Source organism: Dendrobates tinctorius, unplaced genomic scaffold (assembly GCF_039654945.1).
Source record: "Dendrobates tinctorius isolate UK_male_01 unplaced genomic scaffold, ASM3965494v1 ptg000147l, whole genome shotgun sequence".
NCBI lineage: Eukaryota > Metazoa > Chordata > Amphibia > Anura > Dendrobatidae > Dendrobates > Dendrobates tinctorius.
Genome location: NW_027361814.1, coordinates 13,594,948 through 13,621,877, shown reverse-complemented (window position 1 = coordinate 13,621,877; position 26,930 = coordinate 13,594,948). Strand labels below are relative to the sequence as shown.

The 26,930-nt window shown below is 40.1% G+C and overlaps 1 protein-coding gene across 1 annotated transcript; it reads left to right on the top strand.

Annotated features, from left to right (window-relative positions):
- On the top strand, nt 1–22,751 carry CUZD1 (CUB and zona pellucida like domains 1). Its single transcript, XM_073546462.1, has 9 exons — nt 1–181; nt 5,397–5,526; nt 6,354–6,556; nt 6,947–7,094; nt 7,555–7,766; nt 9,128–9,300; nt 21,077–21,462; nt 21,737–22,002; nt 22,501–22,751. The coding sequence occupies exons 1-9, from the start codon at nt 1–3 to the stop codon at nt 22,668–22,670; spliced, it is 1,869 nt and encodes a 622-aa protein (XP_073402563.1). The 3' UTR covers nt 22,671–22,751.
- The last annotated feature ends 4,179 nt before the right edge of the window (nt 22,752–26,930 follow it).

Below are 26,930 nucleotides of genomic sequence, written 5' to 3'. Positions count from 1 at the left end.
ATGAAGGACTTGGCAGGTCTACAAGCTGATATATATATGTCATTATTTACTTTCTACACAATATTAACCTCAGCTCGTTTACGAGCTACTTCTTCTACAATGTCTTCTGCGGGACTTCTAATAAGCCTGCTGCTTTTTGTAACTACTACATTAGCTCAAGAGAAAGGTGTGGTACCTGAGGGTAAGTAATGTCCATAAGAATTATAGACGCCATTCTTCATATACTGTTATACCCACTGAAAACCAGTAATTCCCAGTGGGGTCCATTGGAAACCTGGTGTCCCTTGTGATCCTGGCAATCAGCTTGTTTGAGGACTTTGCAGGTTTGGGCGCTCACCAATAACTCATTTTAAAAGTATATTCCCATCTCCAATACCTTTGGAATATCTAAAGAATTGGGAGAAGAGAGTCTAAACTCTATTTCGCTAAGCATGCTCCTTCCACTCAAATCCAAGGAATTTGGAGTTCTTACTGTCAAAATAGTTGGGGAACCATTAAACCCTTACCTACAAAGAATTTGCGATTTTCAGTAATGAGCAAATGTTGTAGGCAGGTCTGGGCAAAAATGCTGCAACATAAGAATGCTTTAAAAAAACAGAAATGTTAATAGTTGTATTTTTTAGTTGTATTTTTATCAATTAACAAAGTGCAAACTGAATGTACAAAAAAAAAATCTAAATTTCATCCATATTTGGTGTGATCACTCCTTTCCTTCAAAACCAGATCAGTTTTTCTCTGTACACTTGCAGTTTTTTAAGGAAATTGGCAGGGAGGTTGTTCCAAACAGATCTTCTGTGGATGTAGGCTTGCACAAATCCTTGTGTCCCTTCATGTAATACCAGACTGGATGATGTTGAGGTCAAGGTTCTGTGAGTTATATCATCACTTCCAGGAGTCCTTGTTCTTTTATTAATCAAAAAATATTTTTTAACCACGTTTGCTGCATTGAGGTCGATGTCCTGTTGCAAAGCAAATTTGGAGGCAATCAGATGCCTCTTTGTTGTTATTGCATGATGGTTAAGTATCTTGGTTTAGCTGAGTTCTGAGTTGATGGCACTGCTAGACAGCTTCCAAATTCAAATGGAAGCATGATGTATTTATCATCTGCTACACTAAGTTTCCTTGGCCAACCACTGTATCTATGATCCTAACCATTGCCATTTACTTATTGCTTCTTCAAAAGAGCTTGAACCACATCTGGAAACCCCAGTCTGCTTTGAAATATTTGCCTGGGAGAAACCTTGTTGATGCAGTATAACTGCCTTGTGTCTTGTTGTGTGCTCAGTCTTGCCAGGGTGTATGACCTGTGACATGAAACTATATTCCACAACTTCACCTGTGTAGCGGAGTTTGGCTGTTCCTCATGCAGTTTTGAGCCTCCCACACAGCTGTTTCTGTTTCAGATAAAGACTGTGTTTCAACCTACATATGAAAATGATGATCATTCTCACCTGTTTGGTATAACTGTTTACTCATACACCTGAATATATCCTACAAAATCCCTGACTTTGTGCAAGTGTAACTATAAGAATTGATGCTGTTTATTATTATTATTTATTGTTATAGCGCCATTTATTCCATGGCGCTTTACATGTAAGGAGGGGTATACATAATAAAAACAAGTACAATATTGTTAAACAATACAAGTCATAACTGGTACAGGAGGAGAGAGGACCCTGCCCGCGAAGGCTCACAATCTACAAGGGATGGGTGAAAATACAGTAGGCGAGGGTAGAGCTGGTCATGCAGCGGTTTAGAACGTAAAAGGTGATCACATCAATCATTGATTAGTGATTTAGATTTATCTTATGTTCATTCACTTTATATTTGGTTAATAGATAAAAATTAACTTTTAGCACTTCTATTTTATAAATCTTTTGCACAGTATCATACTGTATAGACAAGCTCTCCACCATAAATGGGCTTGTTAGGGTTAGTAAAAAGACATTTTGTTTCTGTTTTGCTCTTAGACTTTGTCAAATGTGACTATCTTGGGGACTTATACAAGTGCTTCTCAATAAATTAGAATATAATGACCAAAAGTCATTATCTCAGTAAATTAGAATAATTAACAAAAAAACCTGCAAAAGCTTCGTAATCATTTAAATAGATCCCTTAAGGGCCTGTCACACTAAGCGATATCGCTAGCAATATCGCTATAACGTCACTGGTTTTTGTGACGTTATAGCGATATTGCTAGCGATATCGCTATGTCTGATACTTACCTCCGACTGCTCCCCCGCTGGTTATCGCTGATCGCGCGAGAACGTCCTGGACTGTTTCTCATCGTCAGCTTCCTGTGGCGCCGACGAGCGACGCGTGGACGCAGGCGGGAGGCCTCAGGATTGCCTCGCCTGACAGGTAAGTAACGACCCCTGACCGCTGTTATGTCGCTGGTGAGATCTTCCTGTGTGGCAGCTCACTAGCGACCACTTAGCGATCACCAGCGATCCTGACCGTGTCATATCGCTGGTGCATCGCTATGTGTGACAATACCTTTAGTCTGTTTCAGTAGGCTCCACAATTATGGGGAATACTGCTGACTTGACAGATGTCCAGAAGGCAGTCATTGTCACACTCCACAAGGAACGTAAGCCACAAAAGGTCATTGCTAAAGAAGCTGGCTGTTCACAGAGTGCTGTATCCAGGCATATTAATGGTAAGTTGAGTGGAAGGAAAAAGTGTGGTGGAAAAAGGTGCACAAGCAACAGGGATAACCACAGCCTTGAAAGGATTGTTAAGAAAAGGCCATTCAAAAATTTCAACACAGACCTATCCAGGACATGGGATACAAGCATCGAATTCCTTGTGTCGAGCCACTCATGACCAACAGACAACGCCAGAAGGGTCTTACCTGGGCCAAGGAGAAAAAGAACTGGACTGTTGTCAGTGGTCCAAGGTGTTGTTTTTAGATGAAAGTAAATTTTGCATTTCATTTGGAAATCACGGTCCCAGAGTCTGGAGGAAGAGTGGAGAGACCACAATCCAAGTTGCTGAAGGTCTAGTGTGACGTTTCCACAATCAGTGATGGTTTGGGGAGCCATGTCATCTGCTGGTGTAGCTCCACTGTGTTTTATCAAGACCAAATTCAGCACAGCCATCTACCAGGAAATTTTAGAGCACTTCATGCTTACCTCTGCCGACAAGATTTTGGAGATGGAAATGTCATTCTCCAGCAGGACTTGGCACCTGTCCATACTGCCAAAAGTACCAATTCCTGGTTTAAAAACAACAGTATCACTGTGCTTGATTGGCAGCAAACTCGCCTGACCTTAACCCCATAAAGAATCTATGGAGTATTGTCAAGACGAGGATGAAAGACACCAGACCCAACAATGCAGATGAGCTGATGGCTGCTATCAAAGCAACCTTGGCTTCCATAACACCTCAGCAGTTGCACAGGCTGATCGCCTCCATGCCACGCCGCATTGTTGCAGTAATTGATGCAAAAGGAGCCCCAACCAAGTATTGAGTGCATTTACTGAACATACATTTCAATAGGCCAACATTTGGGATTATAAAATCATTTTTCAAGCCGGTGTTATAAAGTATTCTAATTTACTGAGATAATGACTTTTGGGTTTTCATCATCAACATTAACAGAAATAAACACCTGAAATAGATCACTCTGTTTGTAAGGACTCTGTATATAATATACGAGTTTCCCTTTTTCTGTTGAAGAACTGAAATAAATTAACTTTTAGATGATATTCTAATTTAGTGAGAAGTACTTGTATTATAAGATTTTTCAAGGTTTCATGTTTGGTCTAATGTTTTCTTTTTTCATATGTGATGTTCAAAGAAATGATGTGTTATGTTTAGTACACTGTGAAAGGAATGATAGCTAAAAGTCATCCTCACATGCTTTTGAACTGGGGATGCTGATAGAACTTCTATTGGGAATTTTGGATGTAGCTGTAATGTCTGCCTGAGACCACAGGCTGAAAAGGCTGCCTTGGACAGACTTGGGACAAGCCACTCCTTCTAGTAGACTCCAAAGAAATCCCAATACCCTGTAACCCCTGTACAGGGAACGGGTTTTACAATAGGACCCAATTGAATGCAAATGGTGGTTCCAAAGTAAGTTAATGGATTGGAGGTGCGCATAATCAACCAGTGCTCCATTCACACGGGGGTTCTTCAGATCCTCGGTTCTTAGGATCGGTCGAGTTCCCAGCAGTTGGACCCCCAGCTACTGTGAAGTTATCCTATTAATAGGGGATAACTTCTAAACATGTTGTACACCCTTCAACATCCTAACATAGCACCCCATGTAAGACTCTGTTCACATCTGCACTGAGGCTTCTGTCTAGAAAGCAATACCTTGATGAATCTGTCATACAGTGGACACTAATGATGCCTGATGGATGGGGCGGACAATACCATTGGAGCAACCTGTGCTGTACCATATGGGCCCAAGAGATGAGGGGGTCCTTACCACCTCCAAAGCAGATGAAGTTGTGCATTATGATGAGCTACTGGACTGTAAAGAACCCACATATTGTTCTTCCGTATACAAAGATGCAATATTTATATTGGCTATTTATATGTTAAAGAAAAATGTAACTTTTCAGGATAAGCCATCGTGTGTGTATATGAGGAATACCACTTTTCCTGGTTATCTGACTTCTTTTCGGCATTTTCACCAGTTTTTCCTTCTTCATGCTCTATCTCTTAATTTTCAATAAGAGAGGGAGGAGATATCTCTGTATGATTTCTCCCATACACATCACAGCAGGATTCTTTCATTATACAACAGTACTGAGCAGTGTAAATATGAATCCAGCTCTAGGGTGAAGTAAAAGACTTGTTAGAAAGCTCAGCAAAACCTATATATCGCTTTCTGTGCCTGTTTTATGACTCTGCTCATCAATTTCCCTTCTCCCTTCCTATCTCCATGAAGTATAATAAGAGGTGCATCCTGACACCATGGTAAACTGTCAGTCCATCTTGTCTTGAACAAGATGGATTGAAGCTGGGCTTTCTTAATGGATGGTGATTTTAGGAGGCAGAAAGAGGGGAAGAAGTGGCTCAAAAGGAGAGAAAGAAGCATATTTCTCTAATATATATTGTAAAGTTTATTATATTTACCTGTACTTTTGATTTATGCAAAAGGCTTTAATAATAATGAGCCAAATAAAATAAAAATATAACATTTAATACTGTAATAGGAATATGCTACTAATAATACTCCACACAGTGGATGAAGGTCAGAAGCAACATTTGTAGCGGTGACCTGAAAGTGCATAATTATTTCTGCTGTAAGCCAAGAAAATCAAAAAATCTTCACATTTTTCTAAAAGTTTCATATTCCAGTTCTATTGTATTTCATAAGTAATTTTCATTATTTTAACCAGGAATCTTACTGCACTTTTTTTTTCTTCGATTTGTTTTAGCACGATGTGGAGCCAGCTTTGCAGAATCCCACAAGCCAGTACAAATCCAAGTTAATGAAGATACTGATTGCACCTGGTACATAGACAGACCAAGCAATGAGACCACCAGGGTCATCTTCACCATCCTCGAGTAAGATCAGACTTCTTGCTCTCTTTGGTTTGTAGACTACTTGGATGGCTTTGCAGCCATTTATTGGAAAGAGCTTTGAGTGATAGACTTGGGAGTCATCCACATCCAGAAGATCAGGAAACTAATGGTCATGTAGGTTCAACCAGTAATGGTTAGTAGTGAAGAAACACCAGTATACATTCTAGTCTATGGAAGGAGATCTACCTGCTCTTACTCTTTGCCAGCCACTAAATTTAGTCTGATCAGTAGACATGTTGTAGCCATTGTCCAACATAATCTAACATATGTATGTGAATAGGGCTAATCTGCATTACCAGATAAAGCCATGGTCGAGGGTGGTACTCTCTTGTGAAAAAAAAAACGTAGACTTTTGTTTAAGGGCTCATTCAGATGTCCATTTTTTTTCCCACATACGAGAAGATTGGACAGATTATTCTGAACAGAGTGTGGTGCAACTGTAATCCAATTTTCTTGTACATGGAGAAATTTAAAAAAAAAGGCTCTACCTTCTCCATTTTGACAGTCCGTGAAAATCGGACCGCACTTGGATGTCATTCACGTGTGGTTCAATTTTTTTTTCATGGACCCAGTGTCTTGCATGGCCCATTTTCATCAAAATCGGACATGTCTCTGATAATTTTCGCTGACCACTCAGTCCGAGGAAAAAAATTGGACATGTGAATGGCCCTTTAGACTATCACAGGTGCGAGCGGATCACACTTGTACGCAAAAATCCGAATTCTGAATGAGCCTTAACCCTGGATAACCCATAAAAGTTCTGTAGTGTTTGGTTGTAATAATTTATTTATTTTCTAATGTTTTTCTAGATTAAACCCAGGAGCAGATTGCTCCCAAGAAAATATTACTATCTTTGATGAGAAATATGACGTTCTGGGAGTCCTGTGTCCAAACGCTCCCAGAATTAATGTGTATGAATCTCCAGGCAGTGTGTATATCAGAGTATCCACTGACTCCGCGGCACGTGTGAGGACTGCATATTTCTTGTACTATTCTGTTACTCCAGAAAATGGTAAGAGACCAATGTTACATGGTAAAAAATATCCAAAAACACCTGCGCACAAAAGCAATAATTTCTGTAATCACATACAGACCATAAACTTAGCCATAATTTAGGTAAACCTCTAGTAGCAAGAGATAGCACGATATATACAGAAGGAGCAATTGCTTCTAGCCAAAGGATTGTACCCATTGTACTTGCAAACGCTCCAGTTATGTCCGGGATTGGCATCGACCAGTCAGTAAGTCCTTAGCATCATAAGAAAAAAAATAGCCAATGTCCTGGATGACCTCCTTTAAGGAGATGCATGGGTTTGTACTCAGTCCAGACTTGTTGACTACCTCTTATTTTGTTTCTTACATATTTTGTTCTTTAGTTTTCCTTTTCTCTGCTTCTCCTCAGATATAGACTGTGGAGGAAACCTCCGAGGTTATTCGGGAACAATCGCCAGCCCAAATTATCCGAATCGCCATCCTCACTTTGCATTCTGTTTGTGGCACCTTGAAGTTCCGAAGAATGCAAAAGTGAAGCTGTCCTTCAGTGAAATCTTGTAAGTTTCTTTGACCAGCCATAAATGTGAAAGTAACTCAAGTTTCCTCATTTAGGAATCAAATGTGTCGTGGTTAGTCAATACAAAATATAGAATTGATACTCAGTCTCACCGATCTCCTGCAGCTCCATTTCTGATACTCATGTACTCCCTTCTCGGCACCCAGAAATACAGAACCTGCCCAGAAACTCACCGGCAGAACCGGGCCACTGTGTTGGGACAAGTGATTAGCTGTGTTGGTGTTTTTGGACATTTCCGGGGTGTCGAGATGGGACCATTGGGAACTGGGGAAGCATCAGAACAGAAGCTCCAGTGAAGGGGATAAGCGACTCTTGATATTTTATGGAACTCTAAACCATTAAAAAAAAATATTACATATTGGCTGGATAATACCATCATCCATCATGATTAGTGGCTTTTTTATTGCAATTTTTTGTTTTCTTCTGTTTTTCCAAAATAGTATAGAAATTGATCCCCTCTGCCGTTTTGACTTCATTGCTCTCTATGACGGTCCGGACACAAATTCGCCAGTCCTGGATATTCTCTGTGGTCGCACAGTGGCTGAGTTGGAGACGACTTCCAATACTTTGACCTTGTTGTTTAGCGCAGATTATGCAAACTCCTATTATGGTTTCTCTGTTGATTATTCAGCAATACCTCAATCTAATAACAGTAAGTACCGAGACACTTGTAAATCTATAAGTCATGATGACCTATATGTAGTGCCTATACTATAATGTAGACTATTACTGGGACAAACGGACCATCTTCATACATGTGAGATGATACCCCCAGGTGTAGGCTCAGGATAACCGGGTATGATGTATTTGACGCCCAACTTTACGTCCGTAGTAGAAGTTAATGAGAAAAAAAAAAGTTAAAAAAAATTGACATTTTGAGTGTGTCACAAAATTATTGGCTGAAAATAGTGTCGAAGATATTTCAGTTGCAAATAAAAGAAAAAAATACACAAAAAAATATATATTTTAGTCCAGACGAGACTGATGAACTTACTTTGAAAATCCATATCATAATGGCTGTATTATAATACTTATATTAAAACAGGCAAGAAAGCTTTGAAAAATTATTACATAGCCATTCTGACATTGATTTGCAAAGTTAGTACACCTGCATCATCAGGTCTAAGATCTATTTGATAATTTCTGTAGTATGTATTGTAAAAACTGGTGACCAATCATCTTTAATTCCTGGGCAAGTTGCTGAATTTACAGGAGTATATGTAAATAGTCCAGGGGAGCGTCAACATGTTATTACATATGAAAGAAGTTGGGTTCTTATCAGCCCCCTCCCTCAATGGAAATGTTATACATACATTATTTACATACATATTTATATAGCTTTTTTGGTAGGGATCTCTGTATGAACCATATGCAAATCATGCTGTAAGTGCTCTGGTGGCATGTCAGAGCATTTGCACTGCTTCTTCCAAGTGCATTGACACGCCCCAGTGCACTTACGACTTGATTTGCATATGACTTCTATGCTAGATTTCTTATGACCGCCACATTCAATCTTTATAAAAAAAAAAAGTCATTTTTATAGACACGAGTGCATACACTGCCATAAAAGTGTGCGGACAGGTTCACGTTATATTTAGGTATTTTTGGCTAAAAAGCATTTATGCGATAGGGTTCAGTGAATATTTTGGACCTCTTAGCTTCTATGGCCTCTGCACAGCAAATTGCATAAGCCCCATTGAGCTCGTTCAGCATTCAGATGGCAGCGTCTGTAACTCTTATCTCTCTTCTCCTGAACTCTTTTCTTCTGAGCTGATTAATGACCCCATCAAAGTTCAATTTTGACTGATAATAAATCAGCTTTGAAAATAAAATTATATGACAATAATTAAGGAATGAATATATAACCTGGAATAAGGAAAGAAAAGGTGGTACATAACAGAATCCAAATGTGCCTTCTAATTTATGGATTCACCCTCTTTCCCACTGTAGCGCCTCTATCCGTCTCCTGTAGTGTCTGTATCTATCATTTACGGCTTTTGTGTTCTGTCACAGGCTCCTTGTCTTGTTCCGGTGATTCCATGACGGTTATTCTTAATCCGGATTATATTAATGGGCTGGGATATAATGCCCTTGATCTGACATTGATCGATCCTTCCTGTGTCGCCCAGTCAGCAAATCCTTTAGTGTTCGAGGTGCCATTCTCTGGCTGCGGCACAGTTAAAAAGGTGAGAAGATGAGGTGTACAAGTGCACAATAAGTTTATCATTTCATCTGCACTAATTAATAATCCTTATTTATATTTTGCTTTTGCCTGTTGTGCTTTTTTAATTTTTTTTTTTTTTAAAGAGACCCCACTCTTGTCTATAGGTTGCAGGCGCTTTCCCATAATAGGAAACATATAATAAATAATGGGACTGTCTCCCTAGATACATTTATCATCTGTTCACAGGATCGTCAAAACCTCTAGGTTTTTCTGCGACGGGTCCAAAGACCCGCGTGTAAATGAAGTGGTAGTGTTCATGCATAATCGCCACTCTCTTCAATTTATGGGACTGATGTACATGCGCACTACTATTCACTGTTCTCAGGGATTGCTTGGAACATCAGTAATCATACCTGCACTCAGTCTACCCATTGGCTAGAATCTGGCCGTAAAGGGATGCTCTCACCGTAGTACTTCTAGAGTGCACGGCTCCCCAGCTTTCTACTTGGACGAGTGCACCATCCTCAAATTGTGCACTTGCTGATTACTGTCATATTTGTTACTGCAGGATATTTCTGCACATTTGTCATTCTGTGTTTTCTTTTTGTGTTTCAGTCAGTGGGTGGTGTGAACACTCTCTGACCGATTTGTTCACATTTGTGCATGTCACATGTGTTTTTAATCCCTTTTCTTCCTTGCTTATGCATGGTTTGAGAGACCCAACCCCACTCTTGTGTGACATGCACATAAAGAGCTGTCTTACACCACATGCCAATACTAGGAAGCGCCTGTCTGAATCCTGATCATTAAGACACTGTTCATATGTTCAGGTTTTAAATACATTAGATAGGGACTGCTCCATTAAGGGTTACCTTGACGAGGTGGAGTAGCTTGGTATACATTTTTTTGCAAAAAAACGTATCAACTAAATACCCTGTATTTGTTGCCATGTTTTTACCAGCACTTGCTGATTACTGTCATATTTGTTACTGCAGGGTATTTCTGCACATTTGTCATTCTGTGTTTTCTTTTTGACTTTCTAATGCTGGTAGCAGAGACAGCTGCTCCTTGCCTAGGAAAACGACCACCTCTGATAGACCGCAGAGGTGGCTGGTAACCTAGGTAAAGAGCAGTAAACTAAAAAAAAAAAAAAAAATTAAAACCCCTCCCTCTATTCTTCATAAATGAGAGATTTTAATAACAAGGAAATTCCTTGTGTTAGTGTTGAGAATAACTCTTTAAAGAATCTATCTACTAACAATGGCCGTAATTCAGCCACTGAATTTTGTCCACTTTTTCTACCGCACTGTTCACTTTAGGATTTAACAGAATATCCTGCAGACTGACCAACAGTAAAAAACCCAAAGGTATGAACTGTGATATAAACCAGTGTGCATGCAGCATATAAGTGCACATTCACACTGATCACTGAACAGAAAAAAAGACAGAAATATAATGATTAAATACCCTGCAGTAAATAAAGAGCATAGTGCATAAAAATGATATACGGTACTTAGTTAACATGTTTTTTTATTTAAAAAAATGCAAAAGCCATCCCACCACTCTATGGTGACCATAATTAGGACAGTCCTAACTCTTAGTATTTTCATGCACTATGCTGTTTATTTACTGCAACGTATTTAATCATTATGCTTCCACACACGTGGTCAAAATTGTTGGCGCCCCTCATTTAATGACAGAAAAACCCACAATAGTGACAGAAATAACTTGAATGTGACAAAAGTAATAGTAAATAAAAAATCTATGAAAATGAACAAATGAAAGTCAGACATATTGCTTTTCAACCATGCTTCCAGAGAATTTAAAAAAAAAATAAAAATCGTGAAATAGGCCTGGACAGAAATGATGGCACCCTTAACTTAACATTTTGCTGCACAACCTTTTGAGGCAATCACTGCAATCAAACGATTCCTGTAACTGATAGAGACTTCTGCCCCTCCCGACAGGAATTTTCGCCCACTCCCCAAGAGCAAACTGCTCCAGCTGTCTCGTGTTTGAAGGTTGCCTTTTCCAGACGGCATGCTTCAGCACTTCCCAAAGATGCTCAATAGGATTTAGGTTGTGGATCATAGAAGGCCACTTCAGAAAACTTCAATGTTTTCCTCTTAGCCATTCTTGGGTGTTTTTTTCTGTGTGTTTTGGGTCATTAGCCTGTTGCAAGACCCATGACCTATGACTGAGACCAAGCTTTCTGACACTGGGCAGCACATTTCTCTCTAGAATTCCTTGATAGTCTTGAGATTTCATTGTACCCTGCACAGATTTTAGACACCCTGTGCTAGATGCAACAAAGCAGCCCCAAAACATAACAGAGCCTCCTTCATGTTTCACAGTAGGGACAGCGTTCTTTTCTCGATATGCTTCATTTTTCCGTGTGTGAACATAGAGCTGATGTGCCTTTGCCGAAAAGTTCCATTATTGTCTCATCTGTCCATAGGACATTCTTCCAGAAGCTTTGTGGCTTGACATCATGTAGTTTGGCAAATTCCAGTTTGGCTTTTTTATTTTTTTTTCAACAATGGTGTCCTCCTTGGTCATCTCCCATGAAGTCCACTTTGGCTCATACAACAATGGATGGTGCGATCTAACACTGATGTTCCTTGAGCTTGAAGTTCACCTTTAATCTGTTTAGAAGTTATTCTGGGCTCTTTTGTTACCATTCGTATTATCCATCTCTTTGATTTGTCATCAATTTTCTTCCTGCGGCCACGTCCAGGGAGGTTGGCTACAGTCCCATGGATCTTAAATTTCTGAATAATATGTGCAACTGTAGTCACAGGAACATCAAGCTGCTTGGAGATGGTCTTATAACTTTTACCTTTAACATGTTTGTCTATAATTTTCTTTCTAATCTCCTGAGACAACTCTTTCTTTCCCTTCCTCTGGTCCATGTTGAGTGTGATACACACCATGTCACCAAACAGCACAGTGAGTATCTGTAGCCCTCTATACAGGCCACTCACTGGTTCCAAGATTGTAGACACCTGGGATGCCAATTTATGGACACACCACGATTTAACATGTCCCTTTTGTCACATTATTTTCAGTGGTACCATCTTTTCTGAGCAGGCCTATTTCATTAGTTTTATTTTTAAAATAATTCTGTGGAAGCATGGTTGAAAAGCAATGTCTGGCTTTCATTTGTTCATTTTCATAGTTTTTTTATTTATTATTACTTTTGTCAGATTCAAGTTATTTCTGTGACCATTGTGGGTTGTTCTGTCATTACTAGTGATGAGCATTCCGATACTGCAAATATCGGGTATCGGCCGATATTCGCTGTATCGGAATTCCGATACCGAGTACCGATATTTTTTCAATATCGGATACCGGAATCGGAAGTCCCCATAATGCAATGAGCCACTGTTGTGGCTGTGATTGACTGCTGAAATGATGTCATCATGATGCGCGGTCTGTGCGCATCATGATGCGTGGTCTGTGCCGACTGCGGGGGGTCTGTGCCGACTGTCGGGGGTCTGTGCCGGCTGCCAGTGTTCTGTACAGGCCTCTTGGGGGTCTGTACAGGCCTGTCAGGGGCCTGTGCCGGCTGCTGGTGGTCTGTACGGGCCTCTCGGGGGCCTGTGCCGGCTGTCAGTGGTCTGTACGGGCCTCTCGGGGGCCTGTGCCGGCTGCCGGTGGTCTGTGCCGGCTGCCGGGGGCCTGTGCCGGCTGCCGGTGGTCTGTACGGGCCTCTCAGGGGCCTGTGCCGGCTGTCAGTGGTCTGTGCGGGCTGCCGGGGGTCCTGTGTGTGTGCAGGCATCGTCCGATGGGACTACAAGTCCCATCGGGCGATGCCTGCTACAATGACAGTGATTGACACATTAGCCAATGATGGGACAGTAGTAGTCCCATCATCCGGCTAATGTGTTGAATGTAAAAAAAAAAAACAACATACTACATACATACTACATTCATACAACATACATACATTCTACATACATACTTCATATATACTACATTCATACAACATACATATATACTACATTCATACAACATACATATATACTACATACTACATACATACTACATTCATACAACATACATACATACTACATACAGTCATGGCCAAAAGTATTGACACCCCTGCCATTCTGTCAGATAATACTCAGTTTCTTCCTGAAAATGATTGCAAACACAAATTCTTTGGTATTATTATCTTCATTTAATTTGTCTTAAATGAAAAAACACAAAAGAGAATGACGCAAAAAGCAAAACATTGATCATTTCACACAAAACTCCCAAAATGGGCCAGACAAAAGTATTGGCACCCTCAGTCTAATACTTGATTGCACAACCTTTAGCCAAAATAACTGCGACCAACCGCTTCCGGTAACCATCAATGAGTTTCTTACAATGATCTGCTGGAATTTTAGACCATTCTTCTTTGGCAAACTGCTCCAGGTCCCTGATATTTGAAGGGTGCCTTCTCCAAACTGCAATTTTTAGATCTCTCCACAGGTGTTCTATGGGATTCAGGTCTGGACTCATTGCTGGCCACCTTAGAAGTCTCCAGTGCTTTCTCTCAAACCATTTTCTAGTGCTTTTTGAAGTGTATTTTGGATCATTGTCCTGCTGGAAGACCCATGACCTCTGAGGGATACCCAGCTTTCTCACAGTGGGCCCTACATTAAGCTGCAAAATTTGTTGGTAGTCTTCAGACTTCATAATGCCATGCACACGGTCAAGCAGTCCAGTGTCAGAGGCAGCAAAGCAACCCCAAAACATCAGGGAACCTCCGCCATGTTTGACTTTAGGGACCGTGTTCTTTTCTTTGAATGCCTCTTTTTTTCTCCTGTAAACTCTATGTTGATGCCTTTGCCCAAAAAGCTCTACTTTTGTCTCATCTGACCAGAGAACATTCTTCCAAAATGTTTTAGGCTTTTTGAGGTAAGTTTTGGCAAACTCCAGCCTGGCTTTTTTATGTCTCGGGGTAAGAAGTGGGATCTTCCTGGGTCTCCTACCATACAGTCCCTTTTCATTCAGACACCGACGGATAGTACGGGTTGACACTGTTGTACCCTCGGAGTGCAGGGCAGCTTGAACTTGTTCGGATGTTAGTCGAGGTTCTTTATCCAACATCCGCACAATCTTGAGTTGAAATCTCTTGTCAATTTTTCTTTTCCGTCCACATCTAGGGAGGTTAGCCACAGTGCCATGGGCTTTAAATTCTTGATGACACTGCACACGGTAGACACAGGAACATTCTGGTCTTTGGAGATGGACTTGTAGCCTGGAGATTGCTCATGCTTCCTCACAATTTGGTTTCTCAAGTCCTCAGACAGTTCTTTGGTCTTCTTTCTTTTCTCCATGCTCAATGTAGTACACACAAGGACACAGGACAGAGGTTGAGTCAACTTTAATCCATGTCAACTGGCTGCAAGTGTGATTTAGTTATTGCCAACACCTGTTAGGTGCCACAGGTAAGTTACAGGTGCTGTTAATTACACAAATTAGAGAAGCATCACATGATTTTTCGAACAGTGCCAATACTTTTGTCCACCCTCTTTTTTATGTTTGGTGTGGAATTATATCCAATTTGGCTTTAGGACAATTCTTTTTGTGTTTTTTCATTTAAGACAAATTAAATGAAGATAATACCAAAGAATTTGTGTTTGCAATCATTTTCAGGAAGAAACTGAGTATTATCTGACAGAATGGCAGGGGTGTCAATACTTTTGGCCATGACTGTACATGCTACATATATACTACATTCATACATACTACAAATATACTACATTCATACAACATACATATATACTACATACTACATACATACTACATATATACTGCATTCATACAACATACATACTTCATATATACTACATTCATACAACATACATATATACTACATACTACATTCATACAACATACATATATACTACATACTACATACATACTACATACATACTACATTCATACAACATACATACATACTACATACATGCTACATATATACTACATTCATACATACTACAAATATACTACATTCATACAACATACATATATACTACATACTACATTCATACAACATACATATATACTACATACTACATACATACTACATATATACTGCATTCATACAACATAGATACATACTACATACATACTTCATATATACTACATTCATACAACATACATATATACTACATACTACATTCATACAACATACATATATAATACATACTACATACATACTACATTCATACAACATACATACATACTACATACATGCTACATATATACTACATTCATACATACTACAAATATACTACATTCATACAACATACATATATACTACATACTACATTCATACAACATACATATATACTACATACTACATACATACTACATATATACTGCATTCATACAACATACATACATACTACATACATACTTCATATATACTACATTCATACAACATACATATATACTACATACTACATTCATACAACATACATATATAATACATACTACATACATACTACATTCATACAACATACATACATACTACATACATGCTACATATATACTACATTCATACATACTACAAATATACTACATTCATACAACATACATACATACTACATACATGCTACATATATACTACATTCATACAACATACATATATACTACATTCATACAACATACATATATACTACATACTACATACATACTACATATATACTGCATTCATACAACATACATACATACTACATACATGCTACATATATACTACATTCATACATACTACAAATATACTACATTCATACAACATACATACATACTACATACATGCTACATATATACTACATTCATACAACATACATATATACTACATACTACATTCATACAACATACATATATACTACATACTACATACATACTACATATATACTGCATTCATACAACATACATACATACTACATACATGCTACATATATACTACATTCATACATACTACAAATATACTACAAATATACTACATTCATACAACATACATACATACTACATACAGTACATACTACATTCATACAACATACATACTACATACAGTACATACTACATATATACTACATTCATACATACTACAGATATGCTACATTCATACAACATACATACTACATACATGCTACATATATACTACATTCATACAACATACATACTACATATATACTACATTCATACAACATACATATATACTACATTCATACAACATACATATATACTACATACTACATACATACTACATATATACTGCATTCATACAACATACATACATACTACATACATGCTACATATATACTACATTCATACATACTACAAATATACTACAAATATACTACATTCATAAACATACATACATACTACATACATGCTACATATATACTACATTCATACAACATACATACATACTACATACAGTACATACTACATTCATACAACATACATACTACATACAGTACATACTACATATATACTACATTCATACATACTACATACATGCTACATTCATACAACATACATACATACTACATACATGCTACATATATACTACATTCATACAACATACATACATACTACATATATACTACATTCATACAACATGTATACATACTACATATATACTACATTCATACATCATACATACATACTACATACATGCTACATATATACTACATTCATACAACATACATACATACTACATACATGCTACATATATGCTACATTCATACAACATACATACATACTACATACATACTACATATATACTACATTCATACAACATATATACATACTACATACGTACTACATATATACTACATTCATACATCATACATACATACATACATACTACATACATGCTACATATATACTACATTCATACAACATACATACATACTACATACATACATGTATACTACATTCATACAACATACATACATACATACATACAACATACATACTACATGTATACTACATTCATACAACTTACATACATACATACTGCATACAATACATTCATACAATACATACATAGACATACAGTACATATAACATAGAGAACATACTCACCATCACTTGTCACTTTGTTCCCCGAAGCAAGTGTCATCTATGAAAAAATATGAAAATAACAAACAAACAATATACTCCCTGATCCGCAGAAATCCACGAGGGTCCCATGCCGATCTCCCGTGGAGAACAGCAGCATCAGCTGATGCGACCGCTCTCTAGGGGCTTCAATAATCGAATGACGGGAGGTAGGTATCCTTCTGCACTGTATTCCTCCGCCACTGTAAAAAAAATAGTCCCTAGTCTCACTTTTGGCATTGCTGTGTGAGAAAGTTCCCACGCAGCTTTTGCCATAAAGTGCGACCAGGGACTATTTTTTTTACAATGGGGGAGGAATACAGTGCAGAAGGATACCTACCTCCGTCACTGGATTCCTGGAGCCCCGTAGAGAGCGGTCGCATCAGCTGATGCTGCTGTTCTCCCAGGGAGATCGGCGGGGGACACACGTGGATTTCTGCGGATCAGGGAGTATATTGTTTTTATTTTTCCACAGATGACACTGGCTTCGGGGATCAAAGTGACAAGTGATGGTGAGTATGTACTCTGTTATATGTACTGTATGTCTATATGTATGTATTGTATGAATGTATTGTATGTAGTATGTATGCAGTATGTATGTAGTATGTATGTTGTATGAATGTAGTATATATGTAGCATGTATGTAGTATGTATGTATGTTGTATGAATGTAGTATATATGTGGCATGTATGTAGTATGTATGTAGTATATATGTAGCATGTATGTAGTTTGTATGTTGTATGAATGTAGTATATATGTAGCATGTATGTAGTATGTTTTTTTTTTTTTTTTTTTACATTCAACACATTAGCCGGATGATGGGACTAATACTGTCCCATCATTGGCTAATGTGTCAATCACTGTCATTGTAGCATAGCATAGCAGGCATAGCCCGATGGGACACACGACCCCCAGCAGGCCCGCACAGACCCCCGACAGCCGGCACAGGCCCCGGAGAGGCCCGTACAGACCACCGGCAGCCGGCACAGGCCCCCGGCAGCCAGCACAGACCACCGACAGCCGGCACAGGCCCCCGAGAGGCCCGTACAGACCACCGACAGCCAGCACAGGCCCCCGAGAGGCCCGTACAGACTGCCGTCAGCCGGCACAGGACCCCGACAGTCGGCACAGACCCCCGAGAGGCCCGCACAGACCCCTCCCGCACATACAGACACACACAGTGTCCGCCCACGCACCGCCCACACTCTTCCCCCCTCCCGAACAGGATTTACAAGGCAAGAAAGGGGTTTTTTTAATTCCGATATTTCTGTCCCATTGACTTGAATGGGACTTCCGGTATCGGAATCGGCGATTCCCGATACTTTTTGTGTATCGGGCCTATCCAATCCGATCCGATATTTCTGAATATCGGATGGTATCGCTCAACATTAGTCATTACACGAGGGGTACCAACAATTTTGACCATGTGTGTATCTTTGGTTTAGACTGACCAACAGTGCGGTCACAATTTTCATGTTACCTTTCATCTCTTTTGTTGGTTTAGGCTATGTCCACACAGAGTTTTTTGAGGAATCTTAAAAAAAACACTTGAAAAAGTTGCTTAAACACTTGAAAGACTTTTCCTAACCATTTTTATTGTAAAACCACTTTGCTGTTCATTTATTCAGTGTATCTTTTTCCCCACTTCAGTTTTTGAAAATTCCTATTGGGAAAAAAAGAAAGCACTTTTTTATGGTGTCCCTGATGGAACCCACTCAAACTTGGCACTGTCCAATAAAAAGGCTGCAAAAAAATGCTTCTGAGATGAAAAAAAAAATCTTTTCCAATATGTTTCAAAAACTCTTTGAATTTGCTTCTAAAAATGAAACAAAAAATACTCCAAACATTCTCCAGAAGAAAGAGCATAAACTGAAACAGTATCTATGGTACTTGAAAACTTGATGTACAATAACAAGATATTGTGGTACCATGTAAGCCAGAAAAATCGATGTGAATACTTTTCTACCCAATGATGACAAAAGTATTCTCGGAATGATACCTTTATTGGCTAACTAGAAAATAATATATGTTTGCAAGCTTTCAGATCACAGAGGTTCCTTCTTCAGGCTTGATTACAAATACGGTATGTTAATAAGAAAAAGGTACAACATTTAGGGGATATTACAGTAGGATATTTGTTCATGAGGTTGGAGGGGTGATGCCTCCTAAAGATAAGCCAAGGAAATCAAATTAGGGATTTTCTTACAAATGGAGAGGCGGTGGGAATGATGTTCTTAGTTATCTGGAGTTCATCTGGTGGAGGTGTGAATTGTATCCCTGTAGTAATAAATCCAGGTGTTAAACTGAGTCCTAGTGTCAAAGAATTGAACATCTTTATCAGTTTGAATTCCCAAATTTTTCTCTCTCTGTCATCCTTAAAATGACCTTTTAGTATTAAGACTTTTAAGTCTGTCATGCAGTGTCCAGGTCCAGAAAAACATTTTCCTAGAGCTGTGTCGGTGTAGATTCATCCTTGATTGTAGGTTTTGCATGGTTTCCCCAATATAGATACTTCCAGGGCACCTGGCACATTGTATTATGTACACCACATTGGAGGATGTACATGAGGAGAAACCCATGACCTTATAGTCCTGATTTGTGTTTGGTATGCAAACTGTATTTGTGGGTAATATGTGGGCACACATTCTGCTTTTTTTATTGCTACATGGGAATGTGCCAGTCTCTGATGGTGAGGTGAGGACACTTCTGACAAGGATATTCCTTAGATTGGGAGGCTGTTTCTAGGCAAGAAGTGGTAGTTCTGGAAATATGTCTTTCAGTCTGTGGTCTCTGTGGAAAATGGGTTGGAGATCAGCACCAATTTTCCTTAGGGTGCTCATGTGGTGGTTGTATGTGACCACAAGCGGCACCCTGTTGTCCTCTCTCAGTCTGTAATCCCAGGAGGCTGCTTCTTGGTATCCTTGTAGCCATGTTGATCTGTTCATCTATTACCAGTGGATGGTATCCTTGTTGTAGGAATGTATTCCTTAGTGATAGCAGCTGTAGTTCCTGGTCTTTACTGTCAGAACAGATCTGAATATACCTCACCTCATAGCTTGACTGTAGATGATGGATTTGTTGTGTGTCTTGGATGAAAGCTGTTCCATCTAAGATATGCCAGACGTCCTGTGGGTTTATGGTAAATTGATGTTTGTATGGCGTTGTCCTTGATCTATATGGTCATGTCCAGAAAATGTATTTGGGACTTTGAAAAGTTGAGGGTGAGCTTGCTGGTTGGGTGGGACTTGTTGAAGTTATTGTGCAAGGTAGGCAGATCATCTTTTGAGCCTGTGCAGATTATTAGCAGACCATCAATATAGCGGAATTATGCTAGAGGTTTAATAGAGCAAGATGACAAAAACTCCTCCTAGTTTAGCCATAAATAGGTTAGCATTTTGTGGGGACATTTTGCTTCCCATGGCGCTGCCCATACACTGTTGGTTAAAATTGTTCCCAAAAGAAAATTAGTTGTGATGGAGCAGTGTTGATTCTGTGGCTAGATTGGTTTTTTTTTTAAGGAAATATATACTTGAAAACTTGTCATTTTTGACGGCCTCGAAAAAACACCATGTGCAAATAGGAAAAGTGTTTCTTGACATGACAAACAGAATTTTGATAAAGAAACAAAGATAATATCTTTTTGAGAAATATTGCATTTCCATCATATTTTTTTGGTTCGTTCTCTCCAGGTTGAGGACCACCTAATTTACTACACAAATACAATCCATGGTCGTCCTGGTGGTGGAGTAATCACAAGGCGCAAAGAGCTGCAGTTCATTGTGACCTGTGAGCTGGACAGCGACTCTACAGCGGAGATCATGTACATGACCACGGATGACGTCATCCACGACCAACAGGAGAGCGGGAAATATGATGTCAGCCTGGCTTTCTACCACACCCAGGACTTCAACTCTCCAGTACTGGACTCTCCTTACCTCATTGACCTTAACGACACCGTATACCTCCAAGCTTCAGTAGGAAGCCAGGATCCAGACCTAACTGTATTTGTAGATACCTGCTATACATCTCCAGAGTCAAATTTCCAAGCACCCAATTATGATCTTATAAGAAATGGGTAAGAAGCGGAAACACCCAACCCCTATAAGTTTTATTGCTCATAGATATAATTTAAAACATTAACACTTTAGCTATTTTCACTTACGTTTTGGGAAACAGCTCTTCTGTCTACTGGTGGAATCTGGTATTGCAGTCCATGCCTAGTTACTTGAATGAATGATGTTATACCAGACAGAACCTCTAGACAGAGGAGGCGCTGTTTCTAGGAGAAAAAGGTTGTTTGCATATGAAAACAAACTCCACTGACTACTTAATCTTTTTTACTATTACAGATGTACAAAAGACGACACTTACAACAACTTCCCTTCTGGCAGTGGATACGCCCGGTTCAGTTTCAGCGCCTTTAGGTTCCTGAATGCACACACTTCTGTGTATCTCCAGTGCCGGGTGGTAATATGTGATATTAATGATCCCGACTCCCGATGTAATAAGGGATGTATCACTCGACAGCGCAGAGATCTGAACTCCAAGGTGTGGAAAACCCACGCTGTGCTCGGACCAATCCGTTTGAAGCGTCATAGTGAATCGGAAGCGTCAGGTGAGATACCCTACAGCAGAGGTGGGCAAACATTTCTAGCGTGTGTGATACTTATTTTTTTACAAACTCATCAAGTAATCTACCAGCAACCGATGACCTGGAGCAGCCTGGCTGCCAACCTCAACCTTGCTACCAACCTCACATGATGCAGTGACATTTTTAGATACGTTATTATTGACCACAGTTTGGTTCTCATACCAATGAGGTTCCCATTTTGTCAATCTCAGAAAGATGCCCACATTGCTGACCGTGCTACATTACAGTATTATTAGCATCAACCAACAGTAGCAGATGCTCTACAACAATGATTGCCAGACATGCCCCTCTTCCCGCGGTAGTCCACTTTGGTCATCCAGCCTCCGGTGACTCTACTGTCTTCCTCACATCAAGGTTATGGCAGAGCATCTATGACTGTCGGCTTGTTGATACATGAACAATATAAGACTCCACATTGTAACAACTACGATTTACTTCTAATGTTCTTGGTTCTTTCGACAGGTTCGATTAATGAAAAGAAGGATGAAGTTATCAAGACCGATCAAGGCAGCTTGTATGTTGTCGGAATCTCTGTCCTGGTGGTCAATGTTGCCATCTTAGCCCTGGTGCTATTGAAATATTACAGGAAGGAGCCGACCGAATACAGATACCTCCCAGTGGCTACACAGTAACCTATTTCTCCATACATATCTGCACTTCACCACTGCACATGAGGCAGAATACCATCTGAAAATAAAAGCACAAAACCATGACTTTATCTCTAATAATTTCTGGGTGGCTGATATACCGGACCAGAAAGTAGTCAACTAGTTTTATTGCGTGTAAAGCGGCATTAGACTGGCATCCGAAAGCATTTAAAGGAAACATCTGGGTAAGATCGGAAACATATTTCCAAGTTTGTACATGTACAGTCCCAGATTTCCAGACAGGTCGCAGGTAATTGAATAACCTCCGAGGCATATAGGCTGACTGTTGAGTTCAGGTCAGGAGACCCACAACCAGTTCAATAATTGTGGTTTGCACATGGACTGTAAAACTCAAGACATGTGAAACCAGTCTAAAAGAAACACCAAGGCTAGTTTCACACTAGCGTATGGAGGAGCTGCAGAGGGATGTGCACCTCCTCTGGTCAGCTCCGCCTCTGTCGGCATGTGGCCTGCATACCCTATCTTTAGCATTAGGTACGCAGGCCATGCCGATGTATGCGGATGCCTCTGTATGCGTCGTTTTGACGGTGCGGCGACTTGCGCCGAATGCAACATGTTGCATTTTGCTGCGGTCTCCGCACCTTCAAAACGACGCATGCGGAGGCATCCGCATACATTGGCACGTCCTGCGTACCTAATGCTAAAGATAGGGTATGCTTGCCGATGGAGGTGAAGCTGACTGGAGGAGGTGTGGCTGTGGGTGCAGCTTCACGGAAGTCTGCATCCCTCCGCAGCTCCTCCATACACTAGTGTGTAACTAGCCTAATAGGGAAGAGAGAAAACTCACCACCGCTATCCACAGGCAGCAATCACATCCAGAGAAACACCAGGTCCGAAATATAAGGTGCACGCCCCAGAGGACGAGCCCCATCTCCAAAATGGAAGTCCTACTTCCAAGTATGCGCAGCGGTGGCCCCAGATCAAATGTTAAAAATAAAGGACCCTTGTTAGGGAGATAGATGCTGATCCCACCTCTGGGACTAGTACTTATCTTTACCACTCACCCTGGATCTGCCATCAATAGATGAGATCACACCTTGAAAGGGTTTCTCATTTTTCAACTAAGTTAGCCCATAGGCTCACATAACCTTAGGATCAAGCGGTTTCTCTACTGCTGCCCCAATCTTTATTGATCAGCTGCAACGGTAATGTCATGTTGACAGCGCTGCAGCCAGTCACTAAGCTCAGCAGCTGGGCCACTTCCACAGGCAGAGCGGGGCAGCTGTGAAGACTAAACGCTGGACCAAGGTTTTTGCTTTTGACTGAGCCTATGGGCTACACTTTAGCTAAGGCCGGGGTCACACTTGCGAGAAAATCGCACGAGTCTCGCATCTCAATACCGGCACTCGGGACCGGAATGCGCGACTGCATGTATTTCTATGCAGCTGAGCGCTCCCAGTCCCGGCGGCAGTGCCGGGTATTGAGATGCGAGACTCGTGCGACTTTCTCCCAAGTGTGACCCCGGCCTAACATTAGTTAAAGGAATTCGAGTCTGAAACAGGGATTTTCTTTTTAGTGCTTCAGCTGAATTTTATATGGAAAATGATTATATTCCCTAATAAAGTTGGAAAGAAAAAAATGTTAAAACACTATAGCAAAAAAAAAAAAACTATGTAACTGACTTCCACATTGTCCTGCTTCAGTATTTACTAAAAAAAAACAACAATTCTCTGAAAATACATTTTCTTTAATCAAGTGCTTACAATATATGAGATGAACCGTTGAACAAGTTCATGTCTGCTACTTCCGTTACTGAGCCGCCTCCGTCCACTCGCTATGTTATTAGGATATAATTAAGGTCTATGTATGTTTGGGTGGGCATGAATGATACCAAGTTAACGTGCAAAACTTGATCTGCATTCACATGTACCAAATTTTTTTTTTTACTGTAATTTTCATGGCAAGACCACATTATTTTTGCCAAAGTTTAGAAAACCTGCAGCATTAAAAATCCACCACGAAGAGCCTGAAACCTACAACCACTGACCGGTGCAGTCAATATCATCTCATGACAATGGAAGTCCTCATCAGTGGGAAAGATTTGTCCGGAATTGATGAGTCAGTCCTCAATGTAGATCCCAAAAAAAAGGGGAAAGTGTAAGATTCTGAGCAACAGAGCCGAAATTGCAAATTGTTTCTTCAGAGAGGAAAAGGACTAGAACGCTAATGGCATGTCAGGCTTGGCATGTCACTCTCCCCCAGGAGAAACGTTACTCCTTGGATCCTAGAGCCCAAATTGTGATGGCTGTATGACCAGGTCCGAATGTCTCCAAACAATACATATTGTCTTATGTTTCTGGTATGCAGAAGCTCAACCTATAAACTTAGTATTGGATCATGGACTCCCAAGGCTCATTGATAGTTAGTAAGGAGAGAGGCTAGCCTGTCTGGTGCAAGCCCACAGACGTGCTACTCTGGGCAAATTACTGAAAAAGGTAATGCTATGATAAAATGAGGTCAGAACACACAGAGCAGCACAGTTTATGGCTGTGTAACCAGTGACTGATCACAGTATCTGCAGGCATCTCCATCTTGTAAATGTAAGGTATATCTATGGGTTTTACCAACAGGACTTGCATCTATCTTGAGCATGTAGCCCATTGCAAGCGGATTCCAGGGAGCGGTGATTGGAAAGTCCATGCAAAAGAATTATGCCCACCACTCCAACAACAGAAATGGGTGTCAAGATTCCCTTTTTGAAAGTCACATTGATGGGATGAAGACCTGTTGTACAATTTGTGGCATGTCCTGTGATTATATTTCTTCAAATGTACAAGATGGGAGGCTGCAGTGATAGGTAACTTTGTGGAACTTTCTCCCATCTCCCTACTGCATCTGTGGAGCTCTTGGGTTTCTTCTTTACCTCTCTCACCAAGGCTCCCACGATTGCTCAGTTTGGCTGGACGGCCAGGTGTAGGAAGACTTCTGGTAGTCTCAAACTTCTTCTATTTAAGGATTATGGAGGCCACTGTGCTCTTAGGAACCTTGAGTACTGCAGAAATTCTTTTGTAACCTTGGCCAGATCTTTTCCTTACCACAATTCTGTCTCTGAGCTCCTTGGCCAGTTCCTTTGACCTCATAATTCTTTTGGTCTGACATGGACTGTGAGCTGTGAGGTCTTATAGACAGCCTTTACAAATCAAGTCCTATCAGTTTAATTACACACAGCTGGACTCCAATGAAGGAGTAGAACCATCTCAAAGAGGATCACAAGGAGATGGACAGCATGTGACTTAAATGAGTGTCTGCGCAAAGGGTCTGAAAACTTATGACCATGTGATATTTAGGTTTTTCTTTTTTAATAAATTTGCAAAAATTTCTACATTTCTGTTTTTTCTCGTCAAGATGGGGTGCAGAGGTTAATGAGAGAAAAATGAGCTTTTTTGAATTTACCAAATGGCTGCAATGAAAAAAAGTGAAAAATTTAAAGGTGTCTGAATACTTCCCATACCCACTGTAATGGAAAAATAAATACTGCTCAAAAAAATAAAGGGAACACTATTCCATTTGCAACAGGCTGTTTGTGTTCCCTTTATTTCTTTGAGCAGTATATATAAATCTGATCCATGGAGATATAGCACACCTGACAAGATTTAGACGCTTTACTGCTAACATCCACAGTGCCTTAAAAATGTATTCAAACCCAGTGAACTTTTCCACATTTTTTCACGTTACACCCACAAACATACATGTGTTTTATTTGGATTTTATGTGACATACCAACACAAAATCTATATATAAAATTGAATATATGTACAGTGTGTGTGTGTATCACCAACCAATAACAAAGCATCTTTCATTTCACCAGAGCTGTTTAAAAGAAGCTGAGCTGTGATTGGTTGCTATGAGCAACAGTTTTCCCACTCGACAACACCTCAGCAGGCACTGACTGGATGGGAGAAATCTAACATCCCCGGGAACATAAGCTCCCAGCCATTGTCTGCCCCCAGAAAGGAGCAGAGAGCACATGACAGAAATGAATCACCCCCTCCCGTGCCCATATACCCATCACACATCCTCCTTCCCATAGGCACATCGTCCCTCTTAAAGGGATCTCCGGTTTGGAATTAGGACCGTTCCACTCAGCGCTCTGGTTCTGACCCCAGGGTCTCTTAAAGGGATCGCCGGTACGGAAGTGAGGGCAAATCCACTCTGCGCTTTGGTACTGACCCCAGGTCTCTCAGGGATCTCCGGTATGGAAAATAGGGCAAATCCCTCAGCGCT